The sequence below is a fragment of the Prunus dulcis genome, chromosome 1, assembly GCF_902201215.1.
Source record: "Prunus dulcis chromosome 1, ALMONDv2, whole genome shotgun sequence".
Lineage (NCBI taxonomy): Eukaryota > Viridiplantae > Streptophyta > Magnoliopsida > Rosales > Rosaceae > Prunus > Prunus dulcis.
Genome location: NC_047650.1, coordinates 42,831,319 through 42,853,642, shown reverse-complemented (window position 1 = coordinate 42,853,642; position 22,324 = coordinate 42,831,319). Strand labels below are relative to the sequence as shown.

The 22,324-nt window shown below is 35.4% G+C and overlaps 3 protein-coding genes across 6 annotated transcripts; 1 reads left to right on the top strand and 2 right to left on the bottom strand.

Moving 5' to 3' along the window:
* The first annotated feature begins 1,134 nt into the window (after positions 1-1,134).
* Positions 1,135-8,020, top strand: LOC117627772 (MLO-like protein 4). 2 transcript variants are annotated; one of them, XM_034360017.1, is made up of 16 exons: positions 1,135-1,639; positions 2,323-2,380; positions 2,611-2,659; positions 2,735-2,825; positions 2,904-3,020; positions 3,171-3,231; positions 4,173-4,264; positions 4,575-4,649; positions 4,905-4,990; positions 5,638-5,687; positions 5,788-5,828; positions 5,952-6,122; positions 6,231-6,266; positions 6,815-6,882; positions 7,060-7,120; positions 7,387-8,020. In XM_034360017.1, exons 1-16 carry the CDS (start codon positions 1,514-1,516, stop codon positions 7,813-7,815), a joined length of 1,611 nt encoding a protein of 536 aa, XP_034215908.1. In that variant the 5' UTR covers positions 1,135-1,513; the 3' UTR covers positions 7,816-8,020. The 2 variants fall into 2 exon arrangements, with proteins under 2 accessions (XP_034215908.1, XP_034215898.1); XM_034360007.1 differs by having other exon boundaries at positions 1,514-1,639; positions 2,611-2,825.
* Positions 8,021-8,203: 183 nt separating this feature from the next.
* Positions 8,204-15,224, bottom strand: LOC117627784 (tRNA(His) guanylyltransferase 1-like). 3 transcript variants are annotated; one of them, XR_004585835.1, is made up of 15 exons: positions 15,018-15,224; positions 13,626-13,740; positions 13,415-13,546; positions 13,289-13,333; positions 12,975-13,144; positions 12,767-12,852; positions 12,350-12,457; positions 11,794-12,050; positions 11,317-11,448; positions 11,201-11,245; positions 10,484-10,653; positions 10,222-10,307; positions 9,905-10,009; positions 8,524-8,815; positions 8,204-8,434 (listed from the first exon to the last, which is right to left on the bottom strand). XR_004585835.1 is itself a non-coding variant. In XM_034360027.1 (14 exons), exons 2-14 carry the CDS (start codon positions 13,727-13,729, stop codon positions 8,687-8,689), a joined length of 1,569 nt encoding a protein of 522 aa, XP_034215918.1. In that variant the 5' UTR covers positions 13,730-13,740; positions 15,018-15,224; the 3' UTR covers positions 8,204-8,686. The 3 variants fall into 3 exon arrangements, 2 of the variants coding, with proteins under 2 accessions (XP_034215918.1, XP_034215930.1); XM_034360027.1 differs by having other exon boundaries at positions 8,204-8,815; XM_034360039.1 differs by having other exon boundaries at positions 8,204-8,815; positions 11,210-11,245.
* A 1,040-nt stretch (positions 15,225-16,264) lies between these two features.
* LOC117627762 (alanine--glyoxylate aminotransferase 2 homolog 1, mitochondrial-like) lies at positions 16,265-21,550 on the bottom strand. Its single transcript, XM_034359996.1, has 9 exons — positions 21,045-21,550; positions 19,985-20,215; positions 19,511-19,681; positions 18,682-18,825; positions 18,387-18,566; positions 17,961-18,186; positions 17,329-17,442; positions 17,123-17,209; positions 16,265-16,713 (listed from the first exon to the last, which is right to left on the bottom strand). Exons 1-9 carry the CDS (start codon positions 21,306-21,308, stop codon positions 16,670-16,672), a joined length of 1,461 nt encoding a protein of 486 aa, XP_034215887.1. The 5' UTR covers positions 21,309-21,550; the 3' UTR covers positions 16,265-16,669.
* Between the last annotated feature and the right edge of the window lie 774 nt (positions 21,551-22,324).

The window sequence follows — 22,324 nt, the reverse complement described above, 5'->3', positions numbered from 1 at the left end:
TTTAGGAGAAAAATGTGCTAAGTATATTTAGTATATTAGGGTCCCGATTTAATTGGACATATGCAGTTTAATTCAGCCCACCAAATAGAGCCTAGGAATGTGAATAGAATTTCATATAGATTTGGGATTATGAGGAGGATTTTATCCTCAAAAGACCAATATTACTTATTGTTTGAATCAATAGCTTGCTTCGCAACTTCCTAATGTACAAGAATAAATTCTTCTTTCAATTTCTCAAAAATGTTTAGCAAGACATTTTGTTGTTAACCAAAGGACTATGTTGTAAAAGTAAGCTTTGGAGTAGTTTCAAGCCCACATATATTTGGGCCAACATTAAATTTTCTAAGTTCAGCTTGTTGGGGTTTGGTTCAGAGCCATGCCTATTCCGAGTTATGAAATTTATAAATAAATGCAGGAGATTGGCTTGTTTTCCAGAGTGCTGCTAAACGAACCCTAAAATTAACTGAGTACACCCTACTACCAAACTATTTATTGAATTACTAATTTACCCTAATATAAAATGACCAAAAATGATATATTGAATTGTGAAACAAATAAAATTTTAATAAGTACACTTTACTCACTATATTCAACCCTTATCAGACATAGAAAAGTCTTCGTATTGCTTGGTGCTCACGAATAACGCAACGAAAACTAGTTTAGGATTGGTATTACGAAATTAAAGATTTTGATGAAACCCAAAATCTTAAAAGAGAGCACAGATTCATGTAAAAAGAGAAATCTGGTTTAGGATTGATATTAGAGTGTTGTACTAAGGCTATTTTTGATAGTTAAATAGGGTGTACTTAGTTAATTTTACATTTTGATTAAAATATTAGGATTAACTTATATTATAAGGTGTACTCGGTTAATTTTAGGGTTCGTTTAGCAACACTTATTTTCCCAAACTGTTATCATTATAATCGAAGTAATTTAATTGGACCGAATTAGGATTTCATTTCTACCCGTTTTGTAAATAATAAGGGACCGTTGGATCTTTAAAATTCCAAAAGGGGGAGTTGTGGAGGGATATGCTGCTTCTTCATGTGAGTAGGTTTTGAAGGGGACCTGCAGCACCGTGCGACACCATCACAGCCACAGAGAGAGAGAGAGAGAGAGAGAGAGGGAGAGAGAGCAGCAATTCCAAAGCAATGGAAGGTGGGTTTGGTTAAAAAATCACAACACTGACAAGAAACTAATCGATAAATATAATAGAAATAAACTAAGCTCCTGTGTCAAAAGAAGAAGATCCTACTACTTAAATTATTGAATTATTGAATTATTCAATTCAAACCCCCACATCCAACTTCACTTAACATTAATATATTACAGAACAACGTGGTCTAGTTTCATCTTACTATTTCCCACTTCCCCATTTCCTGGATCTTTCCCTTTTTCTTTACTTTTTTCCACTTGGGTTCCATTTTCTTGAGAAAGTTTCCAGCTTTCCAAGTAAGAAAGTTCAAAACTTTGAGAGTGTGAGAGTTGATGGTTTCTTTTGTTGATACGAAGAATGGAGGCGGTGATACAGCAACAAAGGTCCTTGGCCGAGACACCAACTTATTCAGTGGCTTCGGTTGTTACGGTTATGGTGTTTGTGTGCCTTCTGGTTGAAAGGTCAATCTACAGATTTGGAAGGGTAAGCAGGTTGAGTTATGTTGTTGTTTCCTGTTTGGTTCCTGCTTTTGCGTTTTAGCTTATATATTTGCTGATGTATAGATTGTTCAGCTAAGTTTGGAGATGTTTGAGAGGAAACAAAAAGTTATTTGTAGTGCTGCATTTGGTTGCTGAGAAAATGTCAGAACTGAATAGAAAAGATTCAAAGAACAGAAAAAGAATTTCTGTTTTCCAGCTACGGTTTTTATTTGTCAGGGGCCCATGTAGCTATCTGGCATAGTTTAATTTGGAGAGGATTGAAAATAATTATGCAATAAATGATGATGCTCTGTTTGGTTACAGAGAGTGTTTAAGACAAATGCTGATTTATAGATTCTTTAGCCAGCTAGCTACGTTCTTGAGGAAGACGTCAGTTGTGTTCATGAACTCTATTTGGTCTATGAGAATTTCTGTAAAAATGAATTAAATTTTTTTTTTCTTAATTAAAACTGCATATCTACCTGCTTAGTCAGTTCACAACTTTCCTCTGGTTGGTTGCTAAGAGTAAAGGAAACAAAATAAATCAAATTCAATGTTATTGTTCTGATGGAACACAATTTGGCTTATTTTAGTGAGCTTATGTCAAGTTCTGGAAGGCATTTATGAATTTTTGGATTTAAGATTTAAGATTTTCTTATATTTGTTTGTTCTTTTTATTGTGTGCAGTGGTTAAAGAAGACTAGGAGGAAAGCTCTATTTGCTTCTCTGGAGAAAATTAAGGAAGGTGAGTTGAGCGTGGGGTTTAACAATAGAAGTTCTTAAAATGTTGAGGGAATCTGACTGCTGATATTGTTTCAGAGATGAATTTCGGCTTTGAGTTTTGATTTGTTAGTTAGTCATCTCTCTCTTTTAATTTTGGAGTGGTGGACTTCTAAGAACCCTAGTTATGGGACAATGTGGGTTAATTTTGCTATATTTTTTCTGCTTAAATTCACATTTTGGTCTTCCTGGCAGAGCTGATGCTGCTCGGGCTAATATCTTTGTTGTTGGCGCAATCAGCAAGGTGGATCTCTGAGATTTGTGTAAATTCTTCTCTTTTCACCAGTCAATTTTATATCTGTTCTGAGAGAGATTACAGCACCAAGGAGAATGCCATGCTAGAAAGTTCTTCTCCTAACAAGACTGAAATTCCAAGAGGATTAATTAACTTTTCTCATCAATGTGGTGAGGTAAACTGATGTCCAAGGTTGAATTTTGAAAAGATTTGTCGACGCATTCGCCTTACCAATTCTCATGGTTAACTGCAGGGCCATGAACCGTTTGTTTCATACGAGGGACTGGAGCAGCTGCATCGTTTCTTGTTTGTACTTGGGATCACCCATGTGTTGTATAGTTGTTTGGCTGTTGCCTTGGCTATGAGCAAGGTGCGGTCTTCATATACCTGATTGATTCTGATTGACCTAATCTTTATATCCCTGATTTTATAAATCTAGTTCCTGATATTTCAAACTAGTTCAAGTATTTCATTTCCTTGTGATGTCCACTGCCTTCTGAATTAGTGCACATGTTTACAGATTTACAGTTGGAGGAAATGGGAAAATCTAGATGGTCCAGTGGCTGATGCCAATTTGCAAGGTACACAATGGAAACTAAAAATAAAATACTGCCTCTTTGTTCTGCATTGACTTAGCAACTTCAGAATTTCAAAATAAAGTCTTGTTATGCTGGTAAAAATTTTCTCACTTGGTGATGGTATAATGTAATAGCCTAATTGATGTCAATCTCAAGGCCATATGACACCACTTTATATCCATTAATTCTGTTCAGCGTAGTACATGTCGTGTTTTGTAATTGGAGGAATTGGTCACTAAAGGTAGATAACCTGATGCCTGCCAACCTGCAACATTTTCAGACTACGCAAATCAATATTGCAAATATCTCGTACTTGCTAAACCAAATAAATTACATTTGTCAATTAATTTAAACAATAAAGGCTATTCTTCATAAACAAACCGGGTTTGCTGTATTAAGCACTTAACTTCTGTTTGTAGAGGGCTATAGCACAACAGGCCTTGGTTTCTTTTTGTTAAGTCTAAACCGAAAAATGGTGATACAGGGATAATTGGGCCAATACAAGTTATCATGAACAAAAGAAATGTACTCCTCAAGTTTGGATGAATTTTTAAAGTTGGAAACTAGAAATGCATTAGTGCCTTTAAGCAAAGACCCCTACTTGAGACTATTTCCTTGGGAGTTTGATATGGGAAATATCTTTTAGTTCATTGTCAGGGGGTTCTAATAACAAGCAAATTACAAAAACTGTTTTGGAAGATGATGTACACTTGGCTGATGCAAGTTCATACAGACACTAGTATCTGCTTCTGTATTTGAGTCCTAGAAGATGAGTATTATTCAGAGGTTTTATTTTATGCATTTTTTGTTTCTTTTCAACTGATAACAACTTCTAGTGCATTTTTGAAGCTTTCTTAATTATCCTATTTCTGCATGTCTTTGAAGTACTTATATCATCTATCATCTTGGCTATATTAGCCTTCTCATCTTGGTTTTTCCTATAGCAAAGAAAAACAAAGTCATGACCCGGCAATCCACCTTTATTTTTCATCACACATCTCATCCATGGAGCAGGAATCGGCTTCTGATTTGGATGGTAACTTTTCATCCTTTTCATAAAAGATTTGAATTACTTGCACCCCCTCCCTTCTAGTCACCATTTTAAAACTAATGCCTTACGTAAATTGTGCTCTTATGACAGTCATTATCACAATTTTATTTTGAACAAGACAACTGTTACAACACCATGTCAGTCAAAACTTCTTATTGTAAACAATAGATGAATCAGATACCTTACTGCTTTTGATCTTAGTGTTCCCCTTATCTCCAATTTTTTGCTATATCTTTGATGTGTTGAGTTTTCAAATGATTGTAAGGTAATGTTGATTTGTGTCCTAATACTGCAGCTCTGCTTTCTACGACAATTTAAGAGTTCCATACAGAGATCTGATTACTTGGCTCTGCGTTTGGGCTTCATCAGTGTGGGTATTTTATTATTGAAGCCCTTAGTTGTACATGTTTCCTACTGGGCTTATTTTCATTTTGACTTTCTTTCTTTCATATTGCAATAGAAACCTCGAAATATTTGAACAAAGTGCTGCATAGCTGCAGATTTTGCAGTATTTTGAGATTTGTAACACCAATGCATTTCTGTTGACTCTCTTGTTCACTGGAACATCATTTTCTCATTGCTTTATCATTTTATTATTGTACTGATTTGTGTTAATAATATGCAGAAGCACAAACTTCCACTTTCTTATAATTTTCATAAATATATGGTCCGGAGTATGGAAGATGAATTTCAGGGCATTCTGGGTATTAGGTAGGCACTTTTCTGGATTACATAATTTATATCTATGTAGCTTGATATAATAGTGTCTTATTTGATCTCTTGGGTTACCTTAATTCTATTATTGTTGTTTTATGTACTTGAGTTGTCATGCTTTGCCCATGCCCCTAGGAATTAATTAGAATACTTTTAATTATGGTTGCAAATTAAGACTTCTCCTTGAACGTCAATAATAAAAGTGGTCTACATCTTTATTTTAAGATTAATCTTGAAGTAATGGAAATTATATTTTTTTATGTTAGATGTAAGATTCGGATAGTCATTATACGACTCCGAGACCAAAAATTAACTGACTGGCCTTTTCCCCACATCAGGAAATGTAATACTTGACTGGAAGAGGGTTTTTTCAACACTTTTAGTATCCCATACCAGAAATATGTTCCAAAATTGCTTTGTTTATACATCACAAGTGCCACATTCTTTCGATACTGTTAAGATGAGTCGTCAAAAAAAAAAAAAAAAAAGGTTAAAACAGCTTACGGTAATCTAATATTGAACATTAATTTCTTCTATATTTCATCATCCTATAACTCTTAAACATATTTGATTTCTTAAGCACTTCTTAATTATCTTATGGGGAAGAAGCAAGGTTGTATCTGAATTAACTTCTGGTTTTGCAGCTGGCCACTTTGGGGATATGCCATAGTGTGCATTTTCGTAAATATTCATGGTAAATTCTTGTATGTTCAGATGCAAATAAATATACTGAACTTGTATATATTTGGAGCCTTATTTCCTAACCCTTTTTTTTTTCTTCCCAATTTCTGCAGGTTTGAATATTTACTTTTGGCTTTCTTTCATCCCTGCCATTGTAAGTATACATACTTGTTATCATTGAATTAAACTAAAATACCCTTAAATCAATTTTCCTTCTTTTTTTTTTTTTTTTTTTTTCATTCTGATGGAATATTTTCAATCTTCTTGCATTTCAAAGCTTGTCATGCTGGTTGGAACAAAGCTCCAGCATGTAGTCTCTTCCTTAGCACTTGAAATTGTGGAACAAACAGGGCCAGCTACTGGGACTCAAGTAAAGCCACGTGATGATTTGTTTTGGTTTGGGAAACCGGTGATACTACTGAGGTTGATACAGTTCATCATATTTCAGGTTATGAATATTTGCAATTTACATCTTATGTGTATATATTATTTATGAATATTTGCAATAAATCTTCATGAGAAAAATGCTCACTCATTTTCTTGTGCATCCCTGCAGAATGCATTTGAGATGGCAACTTTTCTCTGGTCCTTGGTAAGACATAGTCGCATGAAACAATATATAAATCGGCTCGATGCAATTTCAGAGATTTTTCCTTACATTGTAAGCTTGTAATGGGATGGGAAATGCTTTGTTGATTAACATGCTTCTGAAAGCAAGGAAAACTTTCAAGGAGAGTTTACAGAAAATAAAGAAGTAAAAATCAGATAATATATACATCACATATGGGCTTCTTCTTCACTAAAACCTTTTTTAAAAAAAATCTTAATTCACCAGAAAAATGTACTATTACTTTTAAGATAATTCATAATACAAAAAAGAAAAACCATTATATATTTCTGTTTTATTTTTCCTGTCTAATATTAAATGGAAATTGGTAAGCGAAGTTGTTATACGGTGCATATAATTTTTGTATTCACACTAATAGCAGAATTGACTGATTTCTGCAATTAATTTTCGTATTCACACTAGTAGCAGAATTAACAGATCTGTTCTCCTTGCTTACAGTTATTGAAATTTTTTTTTAGTTGTGTGCTTGCTTTTTCATTCATGGGAATTGTATTGAGTTTTTCTCTTTGTAGTGGGGACTTGAGGAGAGATCATGCTTCATGAAAAACCACTTAATGATAGTTATCCGGTTGACCTCTGGGTAAGTTGCCTTCTCTGTTATGTACTTTATCAAACAACAAATTCCAGTCATGCCACTTCTGTTGATAATACATATGAACAGTATCCTAATTATGCCAATCAGCCCTAGAGACTATGGATTTGTTGGATCAGTAATATGCATCTTAAAATATTTTTATTAATTTTTCGGAAATTGCAGTGTTCTTGTTCAGTTCTGGTGTAGCTACAGCACAGTGCCTCTGAACGTAATTGTCACACAGGTTTGCTTAAACTCTTCAACAATTCTGAAATATAAATCTTTGGATTTATTGGAACAGACAGAAAGTAAATGTAGCATTCTGCAGAATGACCGATCACTTTGCACAATGCACATGGATACACAACTTTCAGTAATTGTTTCCTTTGTCAAACAAACTAGGGGTTTCTTATTTATAGGAACATAGAGAAGTCAGAGAAGATTGAAATTTGTTCAAGTTGTAAAAACGAGGTATTTTGATGTTCATTCTTCGTATTTTGATGACAACAGATGGGATCACGGTGCAAGAAAGCTCTGGTTGCCGAGAGTGTCAGAGATTCACTCCATAGCTGGTGCAAGAGAGTAAAGGAGAGGTCTAGACGCGATTCTGTGCATTCGCATGCTACAAGGTCAGTTTGTTCACTTGATACGACAATTGATGCGAGAGATGAAATAACAGTTGCATCTGGCACTTTGTCTCGGAGCTCTTCCTTGGATTCACTCCATCAAGTAACTGTAGCGTCAGCGGAACAGCCTGAAGCTGTTCTTGAGCCGTCTGAACCACCTCAACATGAATACTCATTCCGAGTGGAAGAGTATTTATCTGAATCGGTAAGAATTAGTGCATCACAACCTCCAACCATCAGTGACGAAGATGATGAAGGCAATGGAATGGAAGAAAAGGTGGATACTCTTTTAGAGTTGTTTCAGAAAACTTGAGTTCTTGGCTTCTCAAGCAAGAATTCAAAGTATTGTTTGACAACTCTTCTTTTTTGGCATGGTTAAATAGAAGTTATCTCAGATAATTAGGTAGATTATAATGCAGCTGAGTTCAATGTACCACTTAAAGTTCATGTTTGGAATAGTGGCTGAACACTGGATGTATATCCTGTTAAGCAATGCTCAAACTCATTTCCTTCCGCTATCAGTCTCCCTTGTAAGGCCTACCCTTCACTTTTAAACTCAGAAACCTGAGAGAGAGAGAGAGAGAGAGAGAGAGAGAGAGAGAGAGAGAGAGAGAGAGGGGATTTAAGAGAAAATTCATGTAAGGGTTTACAAGCTACAATGATTTCATACTACAAATGAGAGTACAAAAACATTAAGCAACTCCTGAAATAAACTAAGCCAATACAAGCAACCACGGTCAAATATAGAGATCACACTTAACCAGTGAGCTCCTCTTCCCTGTGGGTTTCAAGTACAACATCAGATGAGGGATAAGCCGCACAACCAAAGACAAATCCACACTTCAATCTGGTCATCATCAAGGAAGCTCTAATCTTACTGGTACACACTCCCTTCCACAACTTTGCAAGCACGTGAAGAGCAAGAACCAGCCCTGCAAGAGTAGGGTAAGTCAAGACTGGGCTCCACAGAGACAAAGCTTGTCATGCTGGTTGGAACAAAGCTCCAGCATGTTGTCTCTACCTTAGCACTTGAAATTGTGGAACAAACAGGGCCAGCTACCGGGACTCAAGTAAAGCCACATGATGATTTGTTTTGGTTTGGAAAACTGGTCTTCAATTTGGTATTGCCAAGGTCTTCAATTTCTCCATAACAAAGAACTCGGTGCTTCACAGCATCTATGGAGTTACCAATAAAGAATTGTTGGATGCGCAGCCCAAAAGCTTGGCTCAATTATATTACAATGTTCTACAATAACTCTTTTCAAAGAATTTCCACCAGGTTTTTCTTTCTCCTGCATCATTGTGATGTCTTCCTGCATGCAGAATAAATACAAGAGCTTAAAAATGAAACCTGCATATCAAGGGAAAATAAAGAACTAGCATGTAAAAAACCATTCGGATAGAAAGTCCTTTGAAGTGTCTAAAGTGGATCTCAAATTTCATAGATGGTGTGTATTTATGTGTGTTTCTTAATGGCCAAAGGAAAAAATAGATCTCAGATTAATTGGGAGTGTTGTGTGCGTTATCTACTCAAGGCTCCACTAGACCTCCAGGCCATTCCTTTTGTAGCATCCTGGGTGGGTGTTTCACAGACGTGTACTAAACAGAAAAAGGGGAAACCAAGAGAATGAAAAAAACTGCAGAAGAGGAGCTGCTAATGGCCAACCCCACATTAGTCAGAATGCTGTGTGTATCTACTCAATAGGACTCCAAAAGAGGTCAACAAACGCATAAACAATCACTTATCCTTATTTTCTCACCACTTCTAATCTCAGAAAATATAGAAACCTGTTGAAGTTGCCATAGAGAATAAAAGATCAATGAACTACACTTTTTCTGAGAAGACAGTGGATATAAAGGGTATGCTCCAAAAGATTTCAGTCATGGAAACCTACTGAAAGAATGACCTGCAGATGAGTTGGGTTACTAATTCCATCTCTACTCAACCAAATCAACTTGGGAATATCCCAAGTCCCAAGTGAAATATTAGTTACGAGTCATGATGAAGCAAGGACAGAATTATGCATATTCCATTAATCCACATTTTCCACAGGAAAGTATAAGATGTATCTACTGACACTGGTACTCTGGTCAAAATACTAGCTTAAACTTGGGAAAAAAGGGTTGGTTGCCAAACTAGCATCAATGAGATCTGCTATTAAGCAAGTTGGCCATCTGGCCCATGTGATCTATAATTCAGCAGCCCAGTAAACATTATTTTCCTCAAAGGCCAATCCGAACTAATTAGTCCAAGCTTTCCATATATAAACTAACCTATGTATTCCTGTCATTTTATTATTTGAGTGAAGTTAAAGATGAACCGGTGGTAGGAGTTGCCGACATCTTATAATAAAAAAATATTGCACTGAAATTTTCACATCCAATAGAGATAGAAAGACAACCTTGTCCCAGAAAATGGAGGAACCTTGGCGAAACATGGCTGGTAATTTGTGGTAGTCAATACCAAATTGCTTCAGCAATTTCTCTTTGTCTCCAGTCTGAGTACCCTGTCAATTAAATTTTTATTTTTTATTTTTTAATAAAGAGGGCTACCACAAGAATATGAAAATCAAGCAAAAATAATATTCAAGGAACACTAAAAAAATTTGGAATGAAAAACCTACATACAAAAGAAAATTTTATTCAAATTGATAAAGGTGGAGGGTAGACTCCTAGAGAAGAAAGATTGTGTCCTAAATATACTGCATGGACCAAATACCTTTAGAAAATTCTGAGCTTCACTTTTGCTTTTTCCAGACTTAACAAGCTCCCAGAAACAAGTATTGTATTGATTGTTGATATGGCCTGCAAACCCATTAGAAATTTGACTCCACTGAATTTACAACATTATCCATATGAAGTACATAGTTTTGAATGCAACCTTAAACAAACTGAAAAAATTATTGCTTCTAGCTTTTAGTAATGTCAAAGAGTTAAATCCCATTTTCTCTTTTTTGAAAATTTATAGCTGAAATACTCACAATCAACTTGTCTCCAGGCTAGATAGTCTCGAAGAATTTCAACTGACGGATAGCACACAGCACGTCCATCAAAATAAGGAGGGTACTTTAACTCTTTTTTATGGAAGAAATCTTTCCATTTCGTTATGTATATGGAAGTGAATAATGACACAATGGCGGATACTATCTCACTGCAGAGGTGAAGTTGTTAGTAATTCTAATACCGGTCAAAAGGACCAATTTGATTTATGGGGAAAAAGTGCTTCAAGTATAAAAAATATGAAAGACCTAGCAGAGAAATATAGGAATTTGAGGCCCAAAAGCTCGTTTCTTCAAACAAAAGGTACTTCAAACAGTGTTATAAAAGAGCTTCACTGAGAAGCACCTTCCTGGGTTGAGAGCAAGCATGACCTAAAATAACCTTAGTTTTGTAATTCACTACAGAAATATTAGTTAATCTATGCATATAGAATAAGAATGCATTGTCAACGATTGTAACTATAAATCTAACATGATCTAAAATCTAACAATAATCTTATTGAATGAATAAATAAAAAATCCAACAGTCACCTAAAGTCTGAAATACAAAGTAATTCCTGACCAAGAAAATTCATTATTAATAGTTGACCTTCTCAATCTGTTTCGTCTCCAAAGACAAATTTAACTATATTCCATATAGGACATCCATTAAAAGCATCTAAAGTTTAGAAACTATAAGAAAGATGATGGAAGAAAAACCTTGCTTGCCTTTGATAGAAATGAGAATCCTTCTTCAGAACAAAGCTGCAAAATAACAGGAACAATTAAACTAATGTTATAGATCACAACATTCTGATATAAAATCTATTTTATACCTGTATTCATCACTGACTCCATAGGAGAAAACTATGTCTGGAAACTCTTTTACAACAGCCACTGCACATGCATTCATAAGGTTGAGGGCTTGCTTATCATTCGGCTTCACAAATTCATGAACATCTGAAAACCTTCAAAAAGCCAAACAGCTAAACACTAAGTATCATTTCTAGAATTTTAGCATGATATCTAACAACAAAATTACATGCATCTATGTAGAAATTAAATAGTCCATGTTGTATACTGTTTGTAGTGTAACAATGACTTAGCACTTTAGTTGTACCCACTTAATGGTCCAACATGGAAAATTCTCAATAAGTGATCTAAACAGAAGAAGTAAATTTTATAACCCATTAAAATTTTAGGATTGGAACCATTTGTAGGACACCTCCCCTTAATAATTAGCAACCCACGAGAAAAAATTTAGACCAACAACAACCACAATAAGTTATGTTGTCACGTGAGTAATAGTTTACCTGTGAAAATGGCAACCATCAATTCTAATAACAATCCAAGTTGAGGGCATCAGTATTTTTTTAAACTGGAAGGACCTAACATAATCCGGTTCAACTTTTCCAATGTCATTTGTAAAGCTACCGAGCTCCTTCAGAAGACCAGTGTGATTGTTCCAAAAACATTTTCCAGCTATATTCTTTGAATGGACTATGCTAGACTTTTTTCTAAGTCTCCTGACAGGAGAGCCATTTTCTCTGTGCTTTACAATGTCAATCACCTGAATAATGTGCAATGAAGATTTCAGCATGAGAATGCATCTATAATGTCACTTGAACTAGAACACATTACTAAAGGCATCTACAATTCCTAACAAAACAGAAATGTTAAAATATGCATATGCAAGTGCAAGTTTATTTCTTTCAGCATTTTCCATCATACGTATAAAATAAAGTATGCAAAAAGCCCAAGAGTTCTACCTTTCCAATAGATTCAAATAAAAACTTCCTAGAAACAAAAGTGGAAAGTTTGATTTCCAAGATCAGTACGATAGAGTTCACTAGAGAATTGAAAGATAACCTCAGTTTTTAAAATGCAGGATCCTTGTCGGAACATCGGATTCAATTTCTGGTAGTTAATCTCAAAATTTCCGAAAAGAAGATCATTTTTTTCTTCCTTAGTAGTGCCCTGCATATTACATAGATAATCACAGGTGAAAAATAGAATTATAAATATCAACATTCAACAACATTCTGTATTTGAAAATTAAAATTTATTTTTAACGGGTGAAAAACTGGACCATTTTCAATAATAGAAAAGAAAAGATTGAAGCACAAGTATATCACAACATAACGTTAAAAAGGAAAGGACACAAACAATAAATATAATTGTAAGGATAACTAGACGAACGCATGGTACAGTTTAACATAACCTTTTCCTCAAATAAGCATGCATCTATCGTCAATTAATGCATAAAGTACAATTAAATCTTCTCACCCTTAGTAACTCCAATGCTTCACTTTCGGTCTTTCCGCATTTAATTAGCTCCCAAAGGCAAGTCTTATGTAGGTTATGTGTATGACCTGCAAACACAACATGTAAATAGAAAATTCACTTGAAAGTATTTCTTGAATCAGAGACTTGTTATTTGAAAATGACTATATAGTAACTTACAGAGTCGAAACAGCATTATGAGACTACTTACAATTAGTTTGTCTCCATAGAAGATATGATTGAAGGACTTCTATTGAAGCACAGCTTATAACCCGTGCATGAAATGATGGGGAGTATCTTAACTCTTTATGAGGAAAGAATTCTCTCCATTTCATCACATATACCGAAGTGAAGAAAGATACAATAATGGACTCTACTTTGCTGCACATACAATTTGCATATAAATTATTTCATCAAAATTGAAATTGAATACAACCTAAGAATCACATGCAAATAAGCACTGTTACAACAATCTTAGATGCATCACAAACAAATAAAGCTGAATTCAAGGTTGAGAATTAAAACCTGGCACGTCTCTGGTAGAACTTGGATGTCTTCTTGAAAACAAAGCTGTAGACAACACAATGAAGCTCTCATACAACTAAGTTAATATAAATGGAACATAAACAGATTACATCGCAGTTGCAGTACCTGTACTCGTCACTGAATCCGTACAAAAACACAACATCAGGAAACTCCTCTGACACACAAATAGCGCATGAGTTCATCAAATTCAAAGCTACCTCGTCATTTGGCTTCTCAAACTCATGAACTTGAGAAAACCTGAAGGAAAATTAAAGGAGAAAATCATTGTCTTGTCGTCTCAAGCTCACACAAGCAACGAGAGGGAAGGACTAAAAACCTCTTAAAACCACGGCCGTTGATTTGAACAACAATGAAATTGGGCAGAAAAACCTCATCGTCGACTTCATACGACTTGACATACTCATATTTACTATTTGCCATCTCGACCAGCTCTGCTTATTAGAACAATTATCAAACAGTTGTTAAAAACAGAACTAATGATGATATTGGTCATGAAATTATCATACAACACTTCTTAAAAACAGAAAAAATGAGGAGCATTACAGCAAGCCAACATATAATGAAAAAGAAAAATGTGAATCTCATATAATCTCCAAATGAATAAAGAGATATATATCACTAAGTTTAGATGCATGACAGTTTGTAAGATTACCCAGAAGGCTATCATCAGTCTGTAGCACATTACACGTTTGAGCAAACTGTCATTACACTACAAACTAAAACCCCCAGAATACTACAAACAACACAAAGGGGCACATAGCTAAAATTGAACCTTGCAGTATTCAATTACAAATTAGAGCTGTAAAACTAATCAAAGGATATATAACAGAGTAATAGAGGAAAACCAAGATTTAATCATCAATGCAATCCAACGCCCCACCCAAAAAAAAGAAGAAGAAGCAGTAGCAGCAATTACTACCAAACATCCAAATCCACGAGTAAAAAAACAAAGCATATGCATCTGTATCTCATCCAATCCATTCTGGAACTCTCTAACTCAACAAACATTAAACCATTCTCACCCATAAGGATTTACCAAATTATTAATCACATTTAAAGTACCAGTATTGCTGGAGCTATCTATTACGTACACTTTAAGTGGTCTAAAATAAGCCCAGTTAGTGAGCTTCTAATCCTACTTAGTCCAGTTGCTAAGTAAGCCCTTGTTTAGTTCAAGGCAGGATTGGTGCCAAATAGCCCAATCCCTGTCCTAGTCCGGTCTAACAAACATTCCCTTAAAGTGTTGTCGGCTACATGACTCTTGACTATTAATTTCTCTGAAGAAAAAGTTGATATTTAATTTTAGAAGGGGCCAGGAGAGGGGATGTGTGATAAGTGTGATTAGGTGAGGGCAGAGAGAGAGAGAGAGCAGCAAGCAGCAAGACAGTGCAGGTAAGCATCTGATAAAAGCATCTAATGATGCAAATTGAATGCGTGGGATATATAAACCAAAATCGATTACACCACTGTAATTGACTATGAAAACTTAAGGCCACAAGATAACACTTTTATTGTTTATAGTGAAGAGCTCTAGGTTGGCCTGCTCATATAAGTACCTAAAAGAAGAAAAAAATATATTGCCCAGATTCATAGAAGAGCAGGATTGTGAAAATACAAAAGCCAAAACTTCTAGTCATTGCCACATTGTTCAAACAAAAATAACACATATCTACCAACCACCAGCAGCCAGAAATCAAAAGACGCATACCTCAAGCACAAGAGAAAAATACCAAGATCAACCCAAATGAAGAGGCAGAGCACTAAAACCCCCAGAAGAAATTTATCAGCTTTCCAACTCTATTTTATCGTTGGGGAAATAGGATTGAGAAGAGAATTTGTTGGTGTCTGAATGTGGAAAGGGAGAGAGAAGCGAGAGAGAGAGAGAGAGAGAGAGAGAGAAGTAAGTTTTTTCTTACTTTTGAGCCAAAACCTAGAAAGAAATTAATTTGGAAATTGTACTAGTATTTTACTGACACGATGAATCGGAAAACTTAAAATTAAGGAATTAAGGGATTGGAATCGTATCAATTATTTTCTTTTTTTAAGTTGACTTAATTCCTAATTTTGAGGATATCTGATTACAAATTAATTTCTTAATGACAAGTGAATTAATTTCTTAATGACAAGTGAATTTGTGATATTAACTTAATGACAAAATAGGGTTGCAACTAGTCAGCTATTTGGTAATTTACAGCTTCCACTGGGACAAGGCAGAAAATAATCACATAATGAGTTCTATGTTAAGGGGTGAACAAAAAGTTTTACTGTTGCCTGAGATTTTCATCGTAATTGTAATTAGTTTTCTTAACATTTCAATGACATGTTTTCTGACTAAATAATCTTTTTACCCAAACAGGCTGATAATCTTTGGCGGCGGACCTTACAGCAGATGTCATGCATCCTAACAATCCTTTACTCTTGAAAACGGAGTGTCTTGTTCTGGAAAAGTTAAGTAAGGCATTTTGGTATGTATGAGAGCTCCGACTGCAGACTTCATCAAAGATAGTTTTTACTTACTACAATCAGAGCTGTGAGCTGAGCTCTGTTATAGATTCACTGCAGTATTTTACCAGAAGTGGCATGGAAGCTCCGACTGCCGGAGCTTGCTATATGCATGTTTTCGGCTGCAAGGCTGTCCTTGACTCAATGAACACAATCTTTGCTGTGAGCCAACTCCAACTGTTTCATTGCTAAATTTATCAGATTGAGCTTACTTTCTATAGGACATCGGCTTACCTTTTCATGCTGCGTTTTTTATATGAGATAAAAAATTTGGAAGTTGTAAAATGACATCCTTTTACATCCGTCTAGAGTATCGAGAGGCCCCTTAAGTTATAATCGTAGGTGTTACTTATAATTATTTATAACTTGAGCTGTAAGAGTTGAAAAGCTACTTGGAATGTAATTTTAACAACCCTCTTTGGATCTTGAGGTTTGTGAGTGTTGAAAATAATCTACGCAGCACTGACAATTTTTATTTCTTATTTACGGAATGTTGGTTGGCTCTCTAGTCAACACTTCTCCACTTTGAGGTGACATTTTAAAGGAAGAAAAACCAGACCTCAAAAAGGGTTTAGTAAATTAGCAACTTCCATCATTAACAATGAAAAACATACAGCTTATCTCACTCTCTTAATGGCCTCTGATGATAAGCTATCGGAATCCATTTTGGTGCACAGATTGGCGTCCTCACTCCCCGTACATGGGTCGATTTCATCCAACGGTTGCTAGACACCTTCGGGGAGATGACCAAGCTGCTATTTCTCATGTAAAATGAGCACAAACTCTAGGAATTTAACTTTACATTATTGAAAGTTCTTTACAAACCACAATATCATTTGGTTCTTCATGTATTAGCCCTCACAACTTTGACATGGAGTAGTCCAAAGCATCAACAAGAAAATCTGCAGACATAAAAGTTTAACTTAAGTATGTATCTCAACCCAAAAACAATTATTTCCTCTGTTATACGTCACCACACGAGCACACCCAAATGCACGCTCACAGTAAGTATGCATATGAACCATTCGTGTACAATATGTAACAGTTGAAAAACATGTCTTCATTGAAGGACCTTCTTCGGGACAGAAGTTATGGACCTTATTAGAAAATAATTATTATATTTGTTTCTTCTTTTTTGTCATTCGCTAGGGAGGGGGAAGAGACGGAGAAAATTATTATTATATTCACATGCATACATAATATGTGTGTGTGTGTGTCTTGTGTTGATTAGGCTGTTGTCTCTCAGCTCATAGAATGCTTTCCAGTTACCATTTGGGCTAATTCATACCAAGCGTAAGACATAAAAAGTACCTGCATCATCTTTGGTAAAACACATTGGTGGCTTTATCCTAAAAACATTTCCATGTAGTCCCCCTTTGCCAACTAGAACTCCGAGCTCTTCAATCAATAACCAAATTATGATTAGTATGTAGAAAGGAATTCATGGAGATAAATGTAATTTAACTTGGGAATTATTGAAAGAATTTATACTATGAGCTGGGAGGGTGTCTTGATACCTCTGAGTTTCTCAAACAAAACTGTGGTTTCTGCCTTCGCAGGCGTCTTCTCTTTCCTGTCGGTGACAAGCTCTATCCCCACCATTAAGCCTCGGCCTCTGACATCTCCAATGACTGACATAGAATATTAATATAAGAACACTTGTAGTAATATTTAACAGATTCAGAGACCAAAATATGGCACCAGAAAGAGGAGCGCCAAATTGCAAACAATCAGTTAGGACTCAACTGATTCTACAAGGCAAAGTATAGAGCGAGGCAATAGAATCAAGTCTAAGCACAATAAAGCTCTAATGAGGTTAGCTAACTATATGTAGGGAAATTCAAGGCAAAGAGTAACTCCATCTTTTGGAATATAATGTTGGTGGAAGACCAACTTTCTGTCATTTTTAACATTTTTGAGTAGCGAATCATACCAAAAGGAGTATAGGTATCATAAGACAAACCTTAGAGTAGTTCAGTGTACTACTACAGAGTAAGCTTTGCATACATTCAAAAATATAAAACTGGCTCAGCTGATTTCCCCATTAACAAAGGGCCATGACATGGGCTATAGATAAATATTTAAATTCCAGAGATATATGCCTATAATAGAGAGAATTCTAAAGACATTGAGTTCAAAGGGTAGTTACTTTCATATCTTTGCTGAAGATCTCTCAAACGCCCAAGCAAGTGAGAGCCAACATCAGCGCAATGAACTTGACGCTTCTCCTTATCAATAACTCTGAGCACTGCCAGCCCTCCAGCAGAGCATACAGGGTTTCCACCAAAAGTGTTGAATTGAATCTTCTGGGCTAGTACACTTGCTATTTCTGGTGTTGTCACCACTGCTCCCAATGGCAACCCGTTTCCAATGCCCTGAAATTTTTGAACAAAGGAATAAAGTGGTAAATAGTTCAGTAAATAAGTTATTGTGTTTCACTAAAATCAAAGTCATCTATAGGAAAAGGCTGATAGTGAAAACATACAACACAACCATATACTACTATTGTAACACCAAACCGCATGAATCAACTTTTCAAAGATAAAATACAAACTATCAATTGATATTTAAAGACCTTAGCCATGGTAACTATATCAGGAATGACACCCTGCGTTTCAAAGCCCCAATAATGGCTTCCTGTGCGCCCAAAACCAGTTTGTACTTCATCAGCAATGCAGACACCACCAGCCTTGCGAACAATGTCATAAACCAGTTTTAAATATCCAGGTGCCAATTCAACTGCTCCTCCAACTCCCTACAGTTAGATAATGTGAAGAAAAAAAAAATTTGAATTAAGTATCAGATTCCTAAGCACAGGGCATTATATGTATAAATTTAAAGCCACATTTGAAACAACATTCAGTACCAACCTGAATTGTTTCAGATATAAATCCAGCAACTTTTCCTGAAGTTCCATAATCAATGTGATCTTGTACATCTTTAACATAACTTTTGGCATCCGAGCCAAAGATTCCATGGTATGGATCTGGATTTACAACGTGATGAATTTCACCCTGCAATGATAAAGCAAGTAGTAAGTAGATAATACAGAGAAGTTGGTGTCTCAATAGTGTTCATGTATGATTATTGCATAACTTAATATTGGTGACACTGAAAAAAAAGGTAATGAGCCAAAGACTGAAGACTCGGCAAGAGTATGAATTGATCAATGTGCATTGCATAGGCATGCTTTGCTATGTTAGAATGAGTTACAAACAATCTCATCATGGAGTAGAAAGTTTGTGATGAGAGGACATTATCTATAGTGAACTTCCTGCCATGCGTATTTATAACTACTATTAAGCGCAATGGAAAAAAAATAACTTAATTAAATGTAGTCCTATTAACATTTTTTAGAACTTTTATTTTGAGAATATTGTGCCTGCAAAACCATAAATTGTGTCAGAAGGATAAGAAACAATTCTTCCATAACCCTGGTTTACATCAAGAGACCAAATTGAACAGCATAGACGCATATCACAGGTAACATATGTTGGAACACTAATAATTTACATGTTATTGTAATTAAAATGTGATAAACTGGTTAATGGATCACCTTGCCTACCTCTCTGGAAATGGAACTCTGGTTCTCCCCAGTTTCTCTATAAAAGTAATGACATATCAAATTTGGATGTATTCTAAACATAGCATGCCAGAAGATGGATCTTTGGAGCTATACTGACTACTGATTGTACAAACCTGTGGAATTGGATACTTCCATGTGTTCAAAGCGGTCAAACCAATTGTATTAGAACTTCCCCCATGATATGCATTTCTCAACGAAATCATATCAAGACTGCCACTATATAGACGAGCCATCAACATTGCCAATTCATTTGCTTCTGTCCCAGAATTCACAAAGTAAACAACCTGCAGCTTATAACTGTCTATTCAGTAGTTGGCAATTAAAAAAAGGTGATAAATGAAGCACATAAAATGGATTACACAACAGTCCCAGAAGTCTTCTGTCCTTGCAGTAATTGAGAAGTATCTCAAGTTTTGAAACCAGATAAACCATAACACTGTTGCTCTATTCAGTACTATTTCAAAGGGAAGGCTAAAATATAATAGCTTATGCAGCCTGTAATTAAACAAATATAATTTTCTACCATTAAGAAAAAATAAAATTTAGTGTCAGAAATTGTCTGGAAATCTAGTTTGAAGAACTTGAACCTTTAAATTTCCAGGCATTTTTGAAGCTAATGCCTCGGAAAAATCAGCTATTGCATGGTGCAGGTAAATGGTTGTGGCATGCTGCAGAAGCTTGCTCTGCTCCATGATAGCATTTAAAACTTCTGGATGGCAATGTCCACAAGAAACAGTTACTATCCCAGCAAAAGCATCAAGGTAGCGCCTGCCATTCTCATCAAACAAATATTGCATCTTCCCTTCAACAATATTGAGCTGTTTACACAACGATAAATAAAACAAAGAAATCAGTTTCTGCATAAACTGTGTTAATATAGAAGTGGACATCCGGTAGCACAAAAGCAAATGCAACATCATACAGGCGGGGAGACAATAATTTCCATTCACTAGCAAATGAACTGGTGTTGTTGAGCAAAGGCAATAAATCATATAGGAACACCCTTATGCCTTGGAACCAGAATTTTTCGACTATGATACATGCAACATAAGACTCTACCACAAAACTTGACTGAATAATTGCTCGGCAAGCAGTTTTACCAATAATACAAGATTGAAAGAGTTTAGCTAAATGTCAAAAGTCACTCAAATTTCTGTTCTTATTGATTGGTGCATGGCAAGAGAAGCAACATGATTTTTTTTATTTTTATTTTTTAAAACCAGACAGAGCCATTGTAAAGCTTTTTTCAAACGATAAAACGAACCAGCCACAGAGAAAGTGCATAATTAATTCAAATGAACATACATGTAACAAAATATAAATGGGTCCTGAAATCCATGGTCCAATTGAAAGGTTCCAAGTCTTGATTAAAAAAAAAAAAAAAAAAAAAAAAAGATTGATACTATGTTTTATATTATAGTCAGTTCCTTTTAAAATTTTCTCATGAAAATACCGTTTGATTAAATTTTCCTCTAGTTTCTCAGCAGCCAAACGGCCGGAGGGATTGAAGTCCAAGAACGGAGGGATTGAAGTCCAAGAACAGAGAAACAAACCAGTTATCCAAATGGAAAATGATTTCAACCAAAACAGAAACAGGCCGCATTTAATCCAAATGGTAGAAGAAAGTGTAAAGATAAACAATCATACAGGGTTCTGATAATAATGGAAAAGAGAAGGACCCAGAAACTTCTTTCGCTTCTGGAAGACCTCATCGCCCCGAGGTCCATTGTAAGGCTTTGGCTCGTAACCAAACGGCGGCAGCAAAGGCAGAGCAGCCTCATGATCAGCACCAGAAGAAGGAAGCGTAGAGAAAGAACAGCAGAGAGATGGCCTGCAACAAAAACGGGAGCCACCAATCTTGGTCTTGGCTTCCCCTAGAGCTTTCTTCAAGAGCTGCCTCTGCAATGCCATGGCTGATTCTCAAAGAGACCCAAAAGACACAGAAAATGTTGCAGAAGAAGATGAAATGTGAAAACTGGTTTTCTGAGTTTCAGTGTTAAATTGAATCCATGTGTGATTTTGTATTGTCAGGCAGTGTGTACGATGACGTGGAGTTTCATTATTTTTAGATTATCTGCATTTGTTCGGTTGTTGGTAAGGACGAACATGACTAACTAGTTTAAACTCTCGTTTATACTAAAATAAATAAATAAAATAATTTTAATACGAGATAATAAATACATAAACAGAAATTAGAAGATATTCCTGATAAGTAAATGTGCTAACCTATATGGTAAAAGTTGCTAATTGATTGGATTAAACTCAAGACTAAAAATTTCATGGTGATCAAGATCATGCTTTTTTCTTTTTTGTTCCATTCCATCATGATAATTATGATATAATAATATAATGCTTTAAAGCTGTCACTCACTATATTATTGATAGACAATGGATTAGGTGAATATTCTGTAGGCCCTACTTACCTTACCAGTCCTCAGTGATCAAGTCAAAGCTCTTCTTGCATTTTAAGAAGAAAAAATGTGTCTCAATGATCAATTTAAGTAGAAATTTGAGTAACGTCAAAAAAAAATGTTAAGAATAAATAGGTAGAATTTGGCGCTCTTAAACCACTCTATAATATACTATTTTTTCAATGTGTGATCTTGAGTTCTAACATTCTACCACATTTTCGTACTCAATGTCCTTATTGACTCAACTATCAGTATTCAATAACTCGACATTATTTTAATCGAGTCTATAGATTGCCCCTTCCGTGTATCATCTTAATCTAGCCTATAGGTTGCCCCCTTCGTGGAATTGAGCCCATTTGCGTGGTGAAACCAAGATATGATACCGAATGTTAAGGAACTCATGGGTAGAACTTGCCAATAAAAACTGGGTTATAAGGATAGGTGCGCTAATTTTCCAATGTGGAATCTTGTCCTAACAAAAGAAAAATGGGAATTTTGAGTTATTACTAAATCTCA